Source organism: Camelina sativa, chromosome 10 (assembly GCF_030686135.1).
Source record: "Camelina sativa cultivar CO46 ecotype springtype chromosome 10, ASM3068613v1".
Lineage (NCBI taxonomy): Eukaryota > Viridiplantae > Streptophyta > Magnoliopsida > Brassicales > Brassicaceae > Camelina > Camelina sativa.
The window spans coordinates 5942196-5959755 of NC_141889.1; the positions used below are offsets into that span (position 1 = coordinate 5942196).

General features: G+C 38.1%; 3 protein-coding genes, 1 long non-coding RNA gene and 1 pseudogene across 7 annotated transcripts; 2 read left to right on the forward strand and 3 right to left on the reverse strand.

Moving 5' to 3' along the window:
* Positions 1-75: 75 nt before the first annotated feature.
* Positions 76-1744, reverse strand: LOC147935842 (uncharacterized). The gene is made up of 2 exons (XR_015568813.1): positions 1180-1744; positions 76-611 (listed from the first exon to the last, which is right to left on the reverse strand). It is a non-coding gene; the product is annotated as an uncharacterized LOC147935842 (long non-coding RNA).
* Positions 1745-1859: 115 nt separating this feature from the next.
* LOC104717501 (myosin-4-like) lies at positions 1860-7472 on the forward strand (annotated as a pseudogene). The gene is made up of 21 exons (XR_015568812.1): positions 1860-2275; positions 2369-2473; positions 2550-2693; positions 2783-2933; positions 3053-3080; positions 3204-3372; positions 3512-3575; positions 3777-3875; positions 4069-4172; positions 4273-4411; positions 4513-4631; positions 4736-4888; positions 4965-5054; positions 5172-5400; positions 5552-5757; positions 5849-5984; positions 6068-6197; positions 6280-6387; positions 6473-6588; positions 6660-6872; positions 6980-7472. The product of XR_015568812.1 is annotated as a myosin-4-like (transcript).
* LOC104717500 (uncharacterized) lies at positions 7404-8193 on the reverse strand. The gene is made up of 2 exons (XM_010435076.3): positions 7965-8193; positions 7404-7784 (listed from the first exon to the last, which is right to left on the reverse strand). The coding sequence occupies exons 1-2, from the start codon at positions 8100-8102 to the stop codon at positions 7590-7592; spliced, it is 333 nt and encodes a 110-aa protein (XP_010433378.1). The 5' UTR covers positions 8103-8193; the 3' UTR covers positions 7404-7589.
* A 984-nt stretch (positions 8194-9177) lies between these two features.
* LOC104717502 (uncharacterized) lies at positions 9178-11383 on the forward strand. Its single transcript, XM_010435078.3, has 2 exons — positions 9178-10058; positions 10799-11383. Exons 1-2 carry the CDS (start codon positions 9570-9572, stop codon positions 11156-11158), a joined length of 849 nt encoding a protein of 282 aa, XP_010433380.1. The 5' UTR covers positions 9178-9569; the 3' UTR covers positions 11159-11383.
* A 354-nt stretch (positions 11384-11737) lies between these two features.
* Positions 11738-17283, reverse strand: LOC147935843 (uncharacterized). Of its 3 annotated transcripts, XM_087470395.1 has the most exons (8): positions 15161-17110; positions 15020-15077; positions 14887-14937; positions 14729-14785; positions 14573-14620; positions 14316-14477; positions 14165-14213; positions 11738-12037 (listed from the first exon to the last, which is right to left on the reverse strand). In XM_087470395.1, the coding sequence occupies exons 5-8, from the start codon at positions 14580-14582 to the stop codon at positions 11977-11979; spliced, it is 282 nt and encodes a 93-aa protein (XP_087326521.1). In that variant the 5' UTR covers positions 14583-14620; positions 14729-14785; positions 14887-14937; positions 15020-15077; positions 15161-17110; the 3' UTR covers positions 11738-11976. The 3 variants fall into 3 exon arrangements, with proteins under 3 accessions (XP_087326521.1, XP_087326520.1, XP_087326519.1); XM_087470394.1 differs by lacking the exon at positions 11738-12037 and having other exon boundaries at positions 13963-14213; positions 14887-14934; positions 15161-17283; XM_087470393.1 differs by lacking the exon at positions 11738-12037 and having other exon boundaries at positions 13963-14213.
* Positions 17284-17560: the final 277 nt, after the last annotated feature.

Consider the following 17560-nt stretch of genomic DNA (forward strand, 5'->3'; position numbering starts at 1 on the left):
AGGTTTTAAATTTGGGTTTCTTAATTTTGAAAATATTGTTTTTTGAAATTTGAAATAAAATAGAACTAGTATAAATGTTTAAACATTTAAGATTTTATAAAAATAGGAAAATAGAAATGAGTGTATGATTCAAAACATAATACAAACATAATACATATCACAAAGTAAACTTGTTGCTTCAATAATCACGTACACACGAACCACGTAAGTGAGTGTATGATTCAATCTTAGAATAAAAGAATCACAAGATTTCACTTATACTTGTAGCTACTTGAGTACGATATGGAAAAGGGTCCATTAGAATAAAAGAATCACAAGATCTCACTTGTACTTGTAGCTACATGAGTACGATATGGAGTTGCAAAAGATTTCAAACTGTCATTGTTCTGCAACTCCATACTGATCCTAGTCACTTGCTGAAGTCCCGTAGAGTTTGAGCATTTGAACTGGACCAACAACGAAGTTGAGGCAGATAAGCAGAGCAGCCATTGAAGTCCAACAAGCTATAGAAGTGAGAGGACATCCGTTTTCTCTTTAGGGAGGAACAAGTCGCTGTCAAACAAGTCGCTTCAAACAGACATACTCCAACATTTATGGATGCTAATATGCTCCTGCAGTTTTAATGGAGACATAAAAGATGCTCATAGCCATAGCAACTAAATAAGACATCTACATTTTTGTAGATCAACCTTTTTATAATAATAGCATTGTTTTCAAAAATCAGAATTGGCAAATTGGGTTCTTGCAAAAATACACATGAAGTTTAAAAATTCAGACTTTAAATCTTCCTCTGCAACAATTTATGTATCCATGATAATGATGGAACCATAATGAAGAATTATCTATTATGGAATTCAACTTGCAAGAATCAATCAATACTCAGTAAACAAGTAAAGGTTGTGTAGCTGGTGGATAATATAAGTCCAAGATAAGAAAAGAAAAAAAAAGGCAGATTCTTGTTGTTTCATATGAAGAGCAGAGATACAAGTTTCAGATTAGAATTCCACAACATTCATTCAACACATCATCTAGTCTGTTCTTGGTACACTATTCCGGATTCACAACTTTATCATATTCATAGCAAAGGTGAAACCTTTAGATCACCAGGTAAGTAACTTTATCGACTAAAATCAAAAGTTCAGATTCGAATAAGCAAAGGAAGCAATAAAGGTGGGTTACCAAAATGTCCATGTGTAGCCAATTGGCGCCCAAATCCACCATTCCCTTAGCCTCCGCCGCAAGATTACCAAAATCTGATGACAACATCGACGGAGCGATCTTCACACACCATCTTCCCCTTGATTTCAACGACGACTATGATAGAGAAGAAGAATCTGCGTTAGGCGTTACCAAACCCTTCCTCTGAAGCAATTGGTCCTTCGATTCCAAACCTTGAATCTTCTGATTCCAATTTGTTTTCTCGTTTCGGAGATACAATTGCGAGAGAAAGAAAGAGAGAGAGGAAAAAGAATAAAATTAATCACCCCCAAATTAATTTTTTTTTTTTTATCATTTTGTATTTTCTATTCGCCCAACAGACAGCTGACAGGTAGCGCTTCTTAACCCACGTTCGAGTATATTATATAAGAGGAGATCTTAGATTTTTTTCTTTTCTTCTCATTTATTTTTTTGCCCAAATACACTAAGATCTCTCTTATGAACTCCCGATAAAGAAGGTCATAAGAGAGTTCAGTGTCTGTCTCTGTATTTTTTAAAACTCTCTCTCTCTTCTCGTGTATTCGTTGGAAATGGCTTCTCGTTGGCAAAAATTAGTTAAAAGGTTTATTTTTGTTTTCAGTTTTTGCTATTTTTTTTTCCCTTTAATTTGTTTGAATCATATGGTTACAATGTTGAGAGATTCTTTCATTTGGGGTTACAATGCTGGCAACCCTCCCCAACCCCCACTACATGATTTGAGAGATTTTTTTTAGGGTTTATGGTGCGAAATGGGTGTTGATTAAGACTCTTAGACAAAAAAAAAAAACAAAAAAAGTTCGAATTTTTTTTGTTGTTGGTGGGTGGATTCTGATATTTATCGGGGTTTCCGGCCACAATGACGAAAAACTCGGTTAAGGAAACGTTGGAGTCTCTCCGTCAGCACGGCGTTAGCGTGAGCTTCAAGGAGTCGTCGTTGCTTCCGTCTCGGTCTACTTCAAGGGCACAAATGGTGTCGAATCGCCAATCGCTTCCGGCGAACTTCCGTAATGCAATTGCTCAGATGAGTCCAGCTAAGAACCCGCATGATCTCGAGAACGTTGAGTATTTCTTCCGAGAGGTAAATTGATTTGCTTCTTTCGTCTTTCTTCATTCACAGCTCCAACTTGTATTGGGTTCGTTTTTGTTTTAAAGTTTATATTTTTTATGGCAGAAACTTCGTGTTTGGTGTCGGGTTGATAATGGGCAGTGGCAGTTGGGGAAGATACAATCTACTTCTGTTGATGATGTTTGTGTTATGTTGTCCAATACCGACGAGGTAAGTTCCTTTTCTAACTTGTTTATATTTTTATATATGATATGGAAAAGGCCTTATGGTGTAATTTTGTGTTAAGGTTGTGAAAGTATCAGTGGAAGAGATTTTTCCTGCTAATCCAGATATTTTGGAGGGAGTTGAAGACCTTATACAGCTTAGTTATTTGAATGAACCATCTGTTCTTTACAACCTCCGCGTCAGATATTCACAAGACTTGATTTATGTAAGCTCTCTTGTGGTTTGTTTTTGATTATTTGTTATTCTAGCTGAGTTTACTTTTTCTTGACATAGTTTCATGTTTCTCTATTATAGAGTAAAGCAGGGCCGGTTTTGATTGCAGTAAATCCATTTAAGAATGTCCAGATCTATGGAGAAGAATTTCTGTCAACGTATCAGAATAAGGCTTTGGATGCTCCTCATGTTTATGCAGTGGCAGATGCAGCTTTTGATGAGATGATGAGAGGTGACTATTCTTTCACAGTGTTTTTTGGGTTCTTCATGAAGCTGTGAAGCTTAGTTCCTTACCATGTTGTTAAAATAGCTAACTTTACGGCACTTACATTGAAATTTTTCTTTACGCAGAGGAGAAGAACCAATCTATTATCATAAGGTACGAGGCTTTCTATTCTGAATGCTTTTTTTGTTTATATAACCAATGATTAGACTATAGCTTAGGTGAAAGGTTTTCTGATACTGATATCAACAATCAAATGAATATAATATTATTTCATAGTGGAGAAAGTGGAGCTGGGAAAACTGAGACAGCAAAATATGCAATGCAGTACTTGGAAGCTCTTAGTGGAGGTAGCTTTGGGGTGGAAAACGAATTCCTAAAGACAAGTTGTATACTTGAAGCTTTTGGGAATGCTAAAACATTAAGAAATGACAACTCTAGCCGATTTGTGAGTTACACATACCTTTTTGTCTTCCAATTTTTGCATGACTGGATGTTTTTTCCCAAATTACTAAAATCATTTCTTTAAATTTTAGACTTTGGTGTCGGCCGTAAATTGATTCAATAGTAAATCTGAATTGGTGCAGGGAAAACTGATGGAGATTCATTTTAGTGCAAAGGGAAAGATATGCGGAGCTAAACTTGAAACTTGTAAGAATTGAACATTTGTATTATTGTTTGCCAATTTTCTTTGCTTGGCTATGGGAGCTCACATCTTTTTTTTGGGTTTCCTCACCATGTTTGTGTCACTACTTGTGCTGAATGACCATAGTTCTCCTAGAAAAGGTAAGTTTTTGTTGAGAACCTCTAGTCAGATTCTACTTGGTAAGCTATTCATAGGCTAATTAGTAGTCTCTTTGGATCAGTCAAGAGTGGTTCAGCTGTGCAACGGCGAGAGATCATACCATATCTTCTATGAATTGTGTGCAGGAGCTCCACAAATTCTTATAGGTAACATTTCAAATTCGAGATATATAAGAACTAATTCAGGTATTTTACGTATTCAGCAGCATATGATATGCTTAGGAAGTGTCCCTGCTGAAGCAAAAATGTAGACATATATAAAAGATCAATTAGCTTAGTTGCGCATGGTTGAGAAGCTAGAAGTTACTAGAACATTTTTATTATATGATTTTGTTTGCAGAGAGATTGAAGCTTAAAGCAGCAAGTGAATACAATTATTTGAACCAGAGCAAATGCTTAACCATTGATCGCATTAATGATGCACAAAAGTTTCACAAACTGATGGTAACTTTATCTATTTCCACTGCTTCCCTTTGTTTTCCATGAAACAGATGCCATGTTTCTGTAATTTCTTATTCTGTCAGAGATTTCTCTTTTGTTATAGGAAGCTTTCAACATTGTTCAAATTCCACAAGAATACCAAGAACGTGCATTTTCTCTGCTTGCAGCCGTGTTATGGTTAGGAAATGTTTCTTTTAAAGTGATTGACAATGAAAACTATGTGGAAGTGGTAGCAGATGAAGGTAGAATTGATTGTCATTTATCATTTGAATTAGTGAACTGGTTGTGAACTTAATAGGATTAAATTTACTGATGTTTATTATGTTGTTCTTATTTCATACAGCTGTCACTAATGTAGCTATGTTAATGGGCTGCAATTCAAAAGAGCTTATGGTGGTTTTGTCTACATGCAAGCTCCAAGCTGGTAGAGATTGCATTGCTAAAAGACTGACACTGCGACAGGTTTGTTTAATATCTATACAAACACTGCAATATATTACACAACACTAGTAATTTCTATATAGCTAGCTAAAGGTAGTGTGCGGATTGCTTTGTTATATATTCAGGCAACTGAGATGAGGGATTCTCTTGCGAAAACCATCTATGCGAGCCTGTTCAACTGGCTTGTTGAGCAAATAAACATTTCACTGGAAGTTGGTAACTCACGTACAGGAAGATCTATTAGTATCCTTGATATATATGGGTTTGAATCATTTAAGGTTCGTAACCATGCTCGAGTTTTTATAGTCTCTATATCTTTTGACTATGTAATGATCAGGTCTTTTATGGTTTTAGAATAATAGTTTCGAACAATTTTGCATAAACTATGCAAATGAAAGACTGCAGCAACATTTCAACCGACATCTATTTAAACTTGAACAAGAGGTAATCTTCTTTCTCTAAAGCCTCATTATATGAAGATGTGGTATTCTGCTTCTGGTCAGCTACAATTATCAGAAAAAATGTGTATTGTTAATTTGTGCTAGTATCTTCACTGTTCAGGAATATGAAGGGGATGGAATTGATTGGACTAAGGTCGAATTCAAAGACAATCAAGAGTGTCTAAACCTGATTGAGCAAATGTCAACACAATCAAGTTGATCTTATCCAACTTTTATCATCAAGCAAATGTCAATTATTGAACCTGTTTTCTTCGAAGATGTGTCACAAGTCCCTAAAGTCGGCAACCATTTCGGACTCCATGAATCAAAGTGTGATTACAAAGTTTAAGGTGAGAAGGCTTGAATTCTGCAGTTTTCTGTATTGGTTGAAATCTTCCTAAAAAGTTTTCTGAAAATAATCTTTTGACTTTGATAATCTCTTTGTAAACTTTATTGAATATGGCTGGACCATCGGAATATTCTTTCACTTTATGCTTACAGGGCCAACTTTTCAAGTTGATGAACAAGTTAGAAGACACCACTCCTCATTTTATTCGATGCATAAAGCCAAATTCAAATCAGCTTCCTGGACTTTATGATGAGAATCATGTTCTACAACAGCTTAGATGTTGTGGCGTTTTGGAGATTGTTAGAATATCAAGATCAGGATATCCTACACGGTTGACACATCAAGAGATAGCAGTAAGGTATGGTCTCTCAACTTAAACGATGTGCTTTGTTGATAAATCTATTGTTCCAATCATAAGCATTGTCTTTGTTGGTTTGTTCATGGATTAGATATGGATTCATACTTCTGGCCACAAAATTCTCCCAGGATCCACTTAACACATCAACTGCTATTCTGAAACAATACAATTTTCCTCCTGAAATGTATCAAGTTGGTTATAGGAAAATATACCTCCGAACTGGACTAGTAAGTTCTCTTTATCTGTAGATATTATGTTGGTTTCCTGATCAATCGGCAATTTATAACGTCTTCATCTTTATATTTGATAGATTGGCGTCCTTGAGGAAAGAAAAAAATATGTTTTATGTGGCATACTTGGATTACAGAAGAAATTTCGTGGTTATAAGACTCGTGAATACTATCACAATATGAAGAATGCTTCAGTGATGCTTCAGTCATGTAATCATTCATGATTCCTTTATTTGTGGTATATGTTTTCTCTTCTCTTTGATTTCATGCCCAATTTATTCTGTTGCTATAGATATCCGCGGAGAACATGCCAGGAGAAACTACATTGTGGTCGGAGGATCAGCTATCGTTTACCCAGCAACTATTGAAGAACTTGATGCAGTCATACACTTGCAATATGGTAAACATCAATGTCTTTCCTTTGGCATCAAAAATTTGTATTTCTATTTTGGATAAGATTTTACAGCTCTCTTCCTTGTATGTAGTGGTACGCAAATGGCTGGCTCGTAAACACTTAAATAGTATGCAACAGAAGAAAAAATCATGCAATGGAAAGAAAAGACCGAGAAGAAAGTTAACGAGGAGGGATTCCAAAGATAAGGTAGCATTTTGCCTGATGTATGTGTGTCTATGAGTTCTCTACTGCTGAAACTTATTATCTTTCTTGTTTAGGGCCTTCTTTTAGAGCAGCTTCAGGTCCAACCTTTGGCTTTTGCTGATCTCCAGACCCGGGTTCAGAAAGTCGAAGCAGCTATAATGCAGAAGGACGATGAAAACACTGCATTGCAGGACGAGTTGCAACGATTTGAGGAAAGATGGTTAGAGAACGAAACAAAAATGAAGTCAATGGAGGAAACATGGCAAAAACATATGTTGTCAATGGAGGTACAGTGCCCATCACTCCACGTAATCATCATCAAGCATATATATGATTTGCTCTGACCAAACGCCTAAAAGCTAATGATGTTCCAAATCTATATATGCCTTTGCAGATGAGTCTTGCAGCTGCTTGTAAGATTTTGGCTCCAAACAAAACTGCAAGTCATGGTAATGACTCAGAGGATACAATGTCCTTCGGAACTCCCACAAAAGAGCTTAAGGATAGCTTGAGTGACGCTAACAATCTTTCTACAGAATCTGATCAACGAAGCGTCATAATTAACGAAGATGCAAAGAGTCTTGTGGAGGTAGGATTAGAACCAGACTCGAGCTCAAACAGGACGCAGCACGCAGAAGAACTTAGGAGACTGAAGTTAAGATTTGAGAAATGGAAGAAAGATTACAAAGCAAGACTAAGCGAGACAAAGACAAGGCTCCGGTTAAATGGTGTTGAACGTCGTCGTCGGAAATGGTGGTGCAAGAAAAGCTGTTGAAACTTAGATCTTGTTCTCATGTACCGAAGACTAATTATACTAGTTTTAGGATTCAATCATGTAAATTTCACATTATTCAAACTAACGGCAGAGAAAAATAGTTACAAGCTAACCGGATGGTAAGAATTAAAAGCGCTAAATCATATCTCTAGGCAATATAATCTTGTCTTTCAAAACATTCATAACGGTCAATCTTGAAATAGCAGTGAAGCACTATATGAAGACTTGACTATTTTACAAGATTGTCTAAACTAGCTAGATCGTTGGTCCGGGACGCTGGTTCACCGGCTGATCCCTTAAAAAGCAAAATGGTAAGGCTGCCAACGGAGAAATGGATGAAGCAGCCACTGCAATGAGTTACAAACGATCCAAAATGCGTCCCAACAACGCATTGCCATCCTGATCCGTATATTCTATCAAAATCCTGAAAAAAATTCAAAAATAATAAAAGATACAGTTTGTCTCAACATACAAATTTATATTATCACTGCCTGATATATGTACACTCTAGCTAGGTATATAAATTATTGGTCCACTCATTAGTTATACACTTGCTAACACTAAGGTTAACATAGTTAAGACTTGAAATAGTTTATTAGTGAACCTTCTTGATGAAACTGGCAATCTGAGTGGGTTCGGTGACATCAAAGCAATCAAGGGCTTTGGAGGCCAAGCTGAGAGCGTCTTCCTTCATTGTTTGCCTCATATCTGTCTCGCCCATTACTGCCTTCCCTTCTAACATCCTTTTTGATTTCTTGTAAGAAAAAACAATAAATTAACTCGAGGAATATAAGAGAACCAAGTGAATGAGTTTAAGCATTATATATATGGAAAAATGGTAGGACGGAGTGAAGCTCCTAGATTGTGGTGGAGATTATGTTGGAACGTACATGAAGTTTTTTTTTTGGCTTGTCGTGAATTTATCAGCCACATGGATTTGCATGGACCGTTTCATATGTGGTCAAAACGAAATCATATAGTGTATCATTGTTTTAGGATTTGGATATATGCTAATTTCCTATATAAACATTTTTATCTATTGAGAACCAAAAATCCCTGAGGCTTAGTGGTTGGCAGTGTGCCATTATTTTTGAAGAATAAATTTCACTACAAACTTGGGATGTTGTGTGTGACATATAGTTAGTGAATATGATTGAACAACTAATCGAAAGGCACCAAGCAAGGTGACAAAGAGCGAAATGAGTGAAGGGAAAAAGAGGGAGTCTATATGGGGAACAAAACATAGGTGGTCTCTTTCTAAACCGAATCGGAATCAAAGATTCTGAACCAAAATCGAGATTTAGTAACAGGAATCTTGTGTAATTTGTTAATATCTAAGTTTAGGTGTTTGTAAATTTTTGCTAAATTTTTGAGATTTATTCTTCAAAAATAATGGCACACTGCCAACCACTAAGCCTCAGGGATTTTTGGTTCTCAATAGATAAACACTTTTTGAGATTCACTTTAATTATCACAGTATAATTAAACTTTAACTATATATAACTTTTTAAAAGGATTAACTTAATTATTATGATTAACTCAAAGTCAAAACAAACCCACATTAAATTATTTTATCAAAAATGACACTTTTCCTTTGCTATTTTTATTCTTATCCAAAATTTCTATCAGCAATCTTTTTTTTTTTTTTTTTAAGAAATCAAATTGCTCAAGTTCTAGTTTTGGTTTGAGGTGTGCATGCAAGTGAATTCTTTGATTTTTCTTTTCGATACACGAAAAAAACAAAAGATATTGTTGGCCGACCTCGCACAAATAAACCTCCCTTTCCCTACGTGTCACCAACCCTTCCTTCGTACAAAAAAAAGTCTAAAACAACAATAAATCCCCAAGAAAAAAAAATTAAAGAATATTTACTAAACATATATTTTCCTTCTCTTTATTTTCCTTTTTCTCAGCATTAGATAGAAAAATACAGCTTTTGCCACCAAATTAAACACAGTAATTCTTAAAAATATATATAAAATAGGTAAAAAGAGTAAGAACACTTTTGCCGCCTTTCTCTCTTGACCTTTCGATGCGTTAACTCTTGTTCCCTTCCTCAAGATCTCTCTCTCTCTACGACATTCTCAAACTTTCTCGGGGGAAAAATTCTCTGATTCGTTTTTTCTCTCTCCGATCTTTTATTTCTATTTTTTTTTTAAATCCGATTTCTTCGGGAGGAGGCGAAGAGACGGACACAGTTGTTTCTCCAATGGCGCGCCGTCTTTTCGCCTGTTTCGGCCTCAAGAAACCTTCTTCTAATAAACCTATCTCCGGAGGAGGTAACAGTTCCGCCGTCGTCGCCGCTGATGTTCCCTCAGGAGACGGACCTGTTCTCGTCCAGCTATTCTCGTCTCAGGGATGCAAGACCTCCCCTGCGGCTGAGATGCTTATGTCCCGGCTAGGTCGAGGCGATTTCGACGCTCAGATCCGTGGAGGAGATGGTGGTGGATCTGTTGGATCTCCGGCGATGGTTTTGGTGTTTCATGTGGACTATTGGGATTTCAAGGGGTGGAAAGATCCGTATGGATCAAGCCAATGGACGGTGAGGCAAAAGGCGTATGTAGAGGCGTTGAATCTTGACACCATGTTTACTCCTCAGCTTGTTGTCCAAGGAAGATCTCAATTGACCGGAATCGAGGAGGAGACACTCCTTACTTCTATCTCGGAAGCGCCTAGGTTTCCTTCTCCAGCTTTCAAGGTGAGTTTTCCTAACATTCAAAATTTTTAATACAATTGGACTTTTGATTGATTGATGTGAATGTGGTGATCGTGATGTGGAGAAGTTAGGGTTTGTTTATGTGCTTTCCAAGTAATTGGTCAATACACTGAAACGAAATCTCTGTTGCGTTTGAGGGCTCTGCTTTGAATCTCTGGTGCTAATGAAAATAAGAATCCAGTGAATCTTGCTTATAACTAAGTTTTCTAGCTTTTCTTAGAATTATGTGTCCTATGATTTGCATTGTCTCTTTCCCCTGAGTCTTGTGAATATTTAGTATAGTAAACAGAGGACTTCTCTTTAGATACAGGGTTATATTCTGGTCGCTGATGGTCTTTCTCTGTTTCAACATACACATTAGACATTTATGGATGTCTCTGCTTTTGAAGTTGTATATGGATGCGTGAAGATAGTTATATAGGTATATGACTGCTGGGAATGTGAGTTAATGAATGCAGCAAGCTTCTATGGCATTAGAATTAGCAAATTATGGTGAATCTTGACTAAACAACATCTTTGAGATATTTTGGTTGAACGACATGTTTTTGTAGATGTGTGTCGTAGGATTAAGTTACATACTTACATTATTTCAACCATGAATTATCTGGTCTTGAAATCAATGAGTTCTTGACACAACAGAACAATATGGCTTAGTGTTTTTGTTGAGTTTTTCACATGTAATTTCATCAGTAGTTTGTAAAATTTATTTCTTTCTTTACCAGGCGACTTTCCAGAGACCAACCTCAGAGACACTACAAGTATCACTCACCGGAGCTTTGAGAATGAAAGTAGACGGAGACGGAATCGACATAATGGTGGCGATATACGAAACCGGGCTTGTGACCGACTGCGCAAGAGGAGAGAACGAAGGAAGAATGTTGTCGAATGACTTCGTTGTGAGAAAGATGGAGAAGATGTGCACTGTGAAAGATGTAACACCGAAGAAACCAGTGTCCGGTACTGCTCATTTCACGCTATGGGATGGATTCAACAGCAGCAAATGTGGAGTCGCCGTCTTTCTTCAGAACTCGTCACTTCATGTTTTTGGTACACAGAGTTTTAAGTTGCCTGATGAGATTTGAGTTCGTCCTTAATATATATATCTAAAAATCAAAGAAAAGAACAAAGCGATCTTTTGTGTCGTCCATATTTTGCTTGTGAATCATCCGGTTTCCACTCTGCTTTGTACAGTTATATGCGTGAGTACTACTTAGAGGTTTCTTCTAATTTGTTTTTTTTATTTCAGCTTATACTTTATTATTCTAACCTTTCTCTTCTTATATGCTAATTCATTTGATTTAAAGCTAGAACGTTTTTTTCAGTTAATCTTTATGTGTTTGTTCCATTACACCAATTGGTCCTGATAAATGTTGGAATGAAACATTCGAGCTGTTTATAGAACCCAAACCCCTTTTTAAGCTCATCCGAGGAATTATAAACAAGAGACGATGGTGAATCAGTGATGATTGATACATTATCTACAAAACAAGAATATTGGTGCTTTATGTGTATTAAAAGTAAAGAAATAGAACATTATTAATCTACTAAGTTGAGCGTTTAACCGCTTATGATTATTATGACAAAACTTTATTCAACTCAAATGGACTATATATGGACACTTTTGTATTCAACATTCTACTAGCTATGTGACATACAATTCATGCATCAATTTCTTCAATATATCATTCATGATGTTGTTGGGTTTGACAAACACAAAACAAATGGGCCTTAATGGGCCAGACGAAATTGGCATTAAGGAAAGGAGAATAAGATTCTGGAAATGATTTGGCCCATATGCATACATGTATAAGTGTGTTTCATCGATCAATAAAGTGGAGGTAGGTGAGAGACAAGACATCAAGGAGAGTTCTAGAGAAACAGAAGAAAAGAGGGTTCTTCTTCAAGAAGCTTTCTCCTTATTTGTTGTGTTCTTGTTCTTGTATCCTCTTGTGTACCAAAATCTGTAAACCAAAGAACATCACAAGTTAGTGGTGTGTGTAATCTCTTCATATAGTGGAAGTTGTGGGAGACAATTCCCACCCGAGACGTACGGGTTAGAGGCCGGGAACTCGGTGATCAAATTCTCTTGTGTCATCATGTGTCATGTTCAAGTTTTAGATATGTGAATCTTTAATCGGGTGTGAGGCGATGAGGGACCAAAAGCAACAATTATCCTCACAAGTGGTATCAGAGCACAGGCTCTCTGATTCATAAGATCTAAAGGAGGAGGAAGAAGATGACAGTTAAAGGTTGAAGTCATCTTGTGTGGAGGATAACAGATTCTCAGGTGAAGGTTGAGTCTGTAGCAGAGATCTCAGGTTAGGAGATCAGAAAGATCCTCTAATGACACGACACAAGAGAGTTGCATCAAGGGAGAGTTATGGTTATGGTTCAGGTCCAAGTATGCCAGCATATAAAAAAAAAAAAAAAAAGTTGGAGACTAGTGCAGAAGACACAAGATCTTGAAGGCGTTCTTGATCTGTGAAGACTAAATCAACGGTGAGTTGGTTTAAGGTGGAGTTTCTCTGCAGTAAGTTCGATTCAAGTTTAAGAAAGCATGGGTTAAGGTGACTAACTCAAGGCTGTGGAAAAAGGAATCGAATAATCATCCAAAAGGCTCAAGTCGGCGCTGCCATCACAAGGTATTTGTGATGTTCTTTACTGAAGTTTCAGGATACTCAAGGCTGCTTAAGTTGAAGGAATCTTAGCTTGGAAGAACACAAGGAGATAGACTGAGTTTAACAATGGAGAAGTCAAGATTTTTTTGCTGTGAATCAGATTGTATCTTGCTTGTCTGGTTGTTGAAAGTCAGTAAGTTTGGTGTTCAAGAAGGATGTTGAAGATTCAAGGAAAAAAATCAGAGCAGATGAGTATGAGGCTAGAAACTGCTTGAGGCAAAGCAGGTCGATAACTCTGAAAGAATTCAGTAAGGTTTGAGAGGTGTTGGGTGAAGAGTTTTAGTCTCAGGTTTAATGGAGGTCAATGCATGGCTGCATTGACAGAAGGAAAGGTTATACTTGTTTTCCTTTGGCATCACAAGAAGAGAATTGAGGGCTGGTTGTGAAGCAGGCATTGATGTGTTAGTGGATTCCCAAATACTAAGGAAAAGTATTGTGTGGAATGGTGTTTTACAGCGGTAAAAGGGTTGTCACAAGTGTGGTGTGACAGGAAGTTGCTGTAAAAGGGAAGTCTTTGGTGTTATGGTTTAGCAAATTGATAAGAGATTGATATTGAGTTTCCTAGTGGAGAAACCTGCTAGTAAAAGAGGATATTTAAGCACAAGAGCTGAATGAAGGTTGTATCAAAAGTCTTCCAAATGGGATCAGTCTGGAGGCGGGTTCCATCAGTGATGATGATGGCGGTACAAGATGGATTCAGGCTATGGTTGTTGAAACAAAGGCAGTAAGCTCAATCTCAGTTTTGCTAAATGTGGTGGTTACAGCAAGGAAGTGTGGCAAAGGCTGTAAGCTGGTGATGAGTGTAAGACAAGTTCAAAGGAGGCAGCAATGGTTTTGAATTTGTGAGTGTGCACTGATGCAGAATAGTTTGAGCAAAGGATGAGCAAAGAAATTTGTGTCGAAAGTCTTCCTAGCTAGGTGGAGTTAGGCGGCGTGTTCTGTTGATAACAACAGCGGTACAAAGTGATGCTCAAATCAAAGGTGCTCAAACAGATGAAGAGTAAGTCAAAGACTGTTTCAAGGAAATGAAGCATGAGTGACTTAAGAGTTATTTCTGCAGTTGATTCAACAGGAAGTTTACTTGTCAGCAAGGTTCTGTTTAAACAAGATGTTTGGATCAAGGTTTGTGTCGAAAGTCTATCTAGCAAGATGGTAGCTTGATGGCGGGTTCTGTTAGGCTTAACAGCGGTACAAAGAAAAGTCCAAGGCATAAGAGTTTAAACAGAAAGGTGTTGGAATCATGGATTGTCTTAAGGGCTGAGGCAAGTATGATTCAAGTTTCTGGCAAGTGGTTTACTAAGGGGTTGAATCTAAGATCAGGGCACATGTGACATAAAGGAAATCAAAACAAGGTTCCACAGCAAGTCACGGTTCCAAGAAATCCAAGGGAATGGAGAAAAGAAAAGGTACCTGTGAGTAATCAGAAGTCGCAAGGTGTAGACTCTGATTGTAGGTGGAGCTGTTTTGAAGAAAGAAAAAACCAAGTTAAGGTTTCATGGTGTCTTACAGAATTAAAAAAATCCAGAGACAAAAGAAAATGATTCAAGGTACAATTGTTTACCTGGAGTCATTGGAACAGCAAAAAGGACGAAACAGATCGTCGGAGTTGCTGCAAAGGAAGGAAAATGCAGAAGTGTGAGGAAGGGAAACAAGCCTGCCATGATCTCCTCAATGTCGTCTGAAGGAAGATACAGCTCCAGGTAACCCCAATCGACATTATACGCTGACAGGAAGAAGAACAGAGAAACAAGTCAGCTTTGGGAAATTAAAATTAAAACTATGTCGATAAAAGGAGATTAGGAGGGTTAAGGGAGTTACCTGTAGGCATCTGGTATTACTGTGAAGAGACTTAGATTCCAGGTGGAGCTGTTGGTTAAGATTCAAGGAACAACAATTTAGTTCTTCATTGTTAGTTCTTGAATTTGAAAGTATGAGCCAAGAAAAGGTGACCGATAATAAGAGGAGTTTGGTTACTTGTGGAGACTGGAGAATTAGTTGTCGAGAGTTGGAGACTGATTCCAAGTGGAGTTTCTGAGATGAAAATTCAGAAAATCCAAGTAAGGATTTTGGTGGCTCAAAGGGGGAAAACTCCAGCAGCTAGAGAGGAAGATGATTCATGGTTAGGAGATTACTTGAAGTCATCAAGGAGAAAGAAGAACATGGGATGTTCAACACTAGAGCTGCTGTGAGAGTAGACATGAAACTGAAGTTAGAGTTTCATGAGTCTTTTGGAAATCGGAAGAGACAGGGCTGTGAAGGAGTTACCTGGAAAAGGTTGTGGAGCCATGATGGAGAGTAATTGGTTCCAGGTGGAGCTCATCACCTAAAATGGATTCAAAATGGCAATTCTCAGAAGATCCTAATCACTAAGTGTCAGGAAGAGACAAGAGAGAGATTAGAGGGTACCTGAGCTGGACGGTGACGGCGATGGCGTGATTCGCGGGTGAAAACGGAACAGCTCGGGAGAAGAGGCATGGATAAGAGACAAAGTTGATGTCTCGGGTTCTACAAATTAAATCACCAAAGAGGAAAGAGAAGAGCTCCACCGGTAGTGATCGCAGCCGAAGGAGATTGCCAGCGAGAATGGTGGTGATACATGGTTCATCGAACCAAAGTTGAGATATGGAGATAATGTCTCTTGATTCACCGGAATTGGGAGCCGCCGTGAAACAGGTGGAGACTGAAGCTTGGCTTCGCCGGAAAACATGCAGGGATGACCGGAATTAGCCTCCAATTCCGCTATACCATGGGGAAGTAAGAAGCTACATCTTCTCCATGTCGAGAACGAGAGGGCTCGGTGAAAGAAAAAAAAAACTGGTTGCCACCGGAGAAGAGATGCTCACCGGATAAGGAGGCGGAGTTCGCCGGAGTTTGTCGGAGGAGGTTCGCTGAAGTTTGGCTTCACGAACAGAAGAAGAGGAGAGGTTGGTTTCAGATTTCTTGTTGTCGATGAGTGTTTTGTTTTGTCAAAAGGTGGAGATTGTTGTTGGGTTTGACAAACACAAAACAAATGGGCCTTAATGGGCCAGACGAAATTGGCATTAAGGAAAGGAGAATAAGATTCTGGAAATGATTTGGCCCATATGCATACATGTATAAGTGTGTTTCATCGATCAATAAAGTGGAGGTAGGTGAGAGACAAGACATCAAGGAGAGTTCTAGAGAAACAGAAGAAAAGAGGGTTCTTCTTCAAGAAGCTTTCTCCTTATTTGTTGTGTTCTTGTTCTTGTATCCTCTTGTGTACCAAAATCTGTAAACCAAAGAACATCACAAGTTAGTGGTGTGTGTAATCTCTTCATATAGTGGAAGTTGTGGGAGACAATTCCCACCCGAGACGTACGGGTTAGAGGCCGGGAACTCGGTGATCAAATTCTCTTGTGTCATCATGTGTCATGTTCAAGTTTTAGATATGTGAATCTTTAATCGGGTGTGAGGCGATGAGGGACCAAAAGCAACAATTATCCTCACAAGTGGTATCAGAGCACAGGCTCTCTGATTCATAAGATCTAAAGGAGGAGGAAGAAGATGACAGTTAAAGGTTGAAGTCATCTTGTGTGGAGGATAACAGATTCTCAGGTGAAGGTTGAGTCTGTAGCAGAGATCTCAGGTTAGGAGATCAGAAAGATCCTCTAATGACACGACACAAGAGAGTTGCATCAAGGGAGAGTTATGGTTATGGTTCAGGTCCAAGTATGCCAGCATATAAAAAAAAAAAAAAAAAGTTGGAGACTAGTGCAGAAGACACAAGATCTTGAAGGCGTTCTTGATCTGTGAAGACTAAATCAACGGTGAGTTGGTTTAAGGTGGAGTTTCTCTGCAGTAAGTTCGATTCAAGTTTAAGAAAGCATGGGTTAAGGTGACTAACTCAAGGCTGTGGAAAGAGGAATCGAATAATCATCCAAAAGGCTCAAGTCGGCGCTGCCATCACAAGGTATTTGTGATGTTCTTTACTGAAGTTTCAGGATACTCAAGGCTGCTTAAGTTGAAGGAATCTTAGCTTGGAAGAACACAAGGAGATAGACTGAGTTTAACAATGGAGAAGTCAAGATTTTTTTGCTGTGAATCAGATTGTATCTTGCTTGTCTGGTTGTTGAAAGTCAGTAAGTTTGGTGTTCAAGAAGGATGTTGAAGATTCAAGGAAAAAAATCAGAGCAGATGAGTATGAGGCTAGAAACTGCTTGAGGCAAAGCAGGTCGATAACTCTGAAAGAATTCAGTAAGGTTTGAGAGGTGTTGGGTGAAGAGTTTTAGTCTCAGGTTTAATGGAGGTCAATGCATGGCTGCATTGACAGAAGGAAAGGTTATACTTGTTTTCCTTTGGCATCACAAGAAGAGAATTGAGGGCTGGTTGTGAAGCAGGCATTGATGTGTTAGTGGATTCCCAAATACTAAGGAAAAGTATTGTGTGGAATGGTGTTTTACAGCGGTAAAAGGGTTGTCACAAGTGTGGTGTGACAGGAAGTTGCTGTAAAAGGGAAGTCTTTGGTGTCATGGTTTAGCAAATTGATAAGAGATTGATATTGAGTTTCCTAGTGGAGAAACCTGCTAGTAAAAGAGGATATTTAAGCACAAGAGCTGAATGAAGGTTGTATCAAAAGTCTTCCAAATGGGATCAGTCTGGAGGCGGGTTCCATCAGTGATGATGATGGCGGTACAAGATGGATTCAGGCTATGGTTGTTGAAACAAAGGCAGTAAGCTCAATCTCAGTTTTGCTAAATGTGGTGGTTACAGCAAGGAAGTGTGGCAAAGGCTGTAAGCTGGTGATGAGTGTAAGACAAGTTCAAAGGAGGCAGCAATCGGTGATAA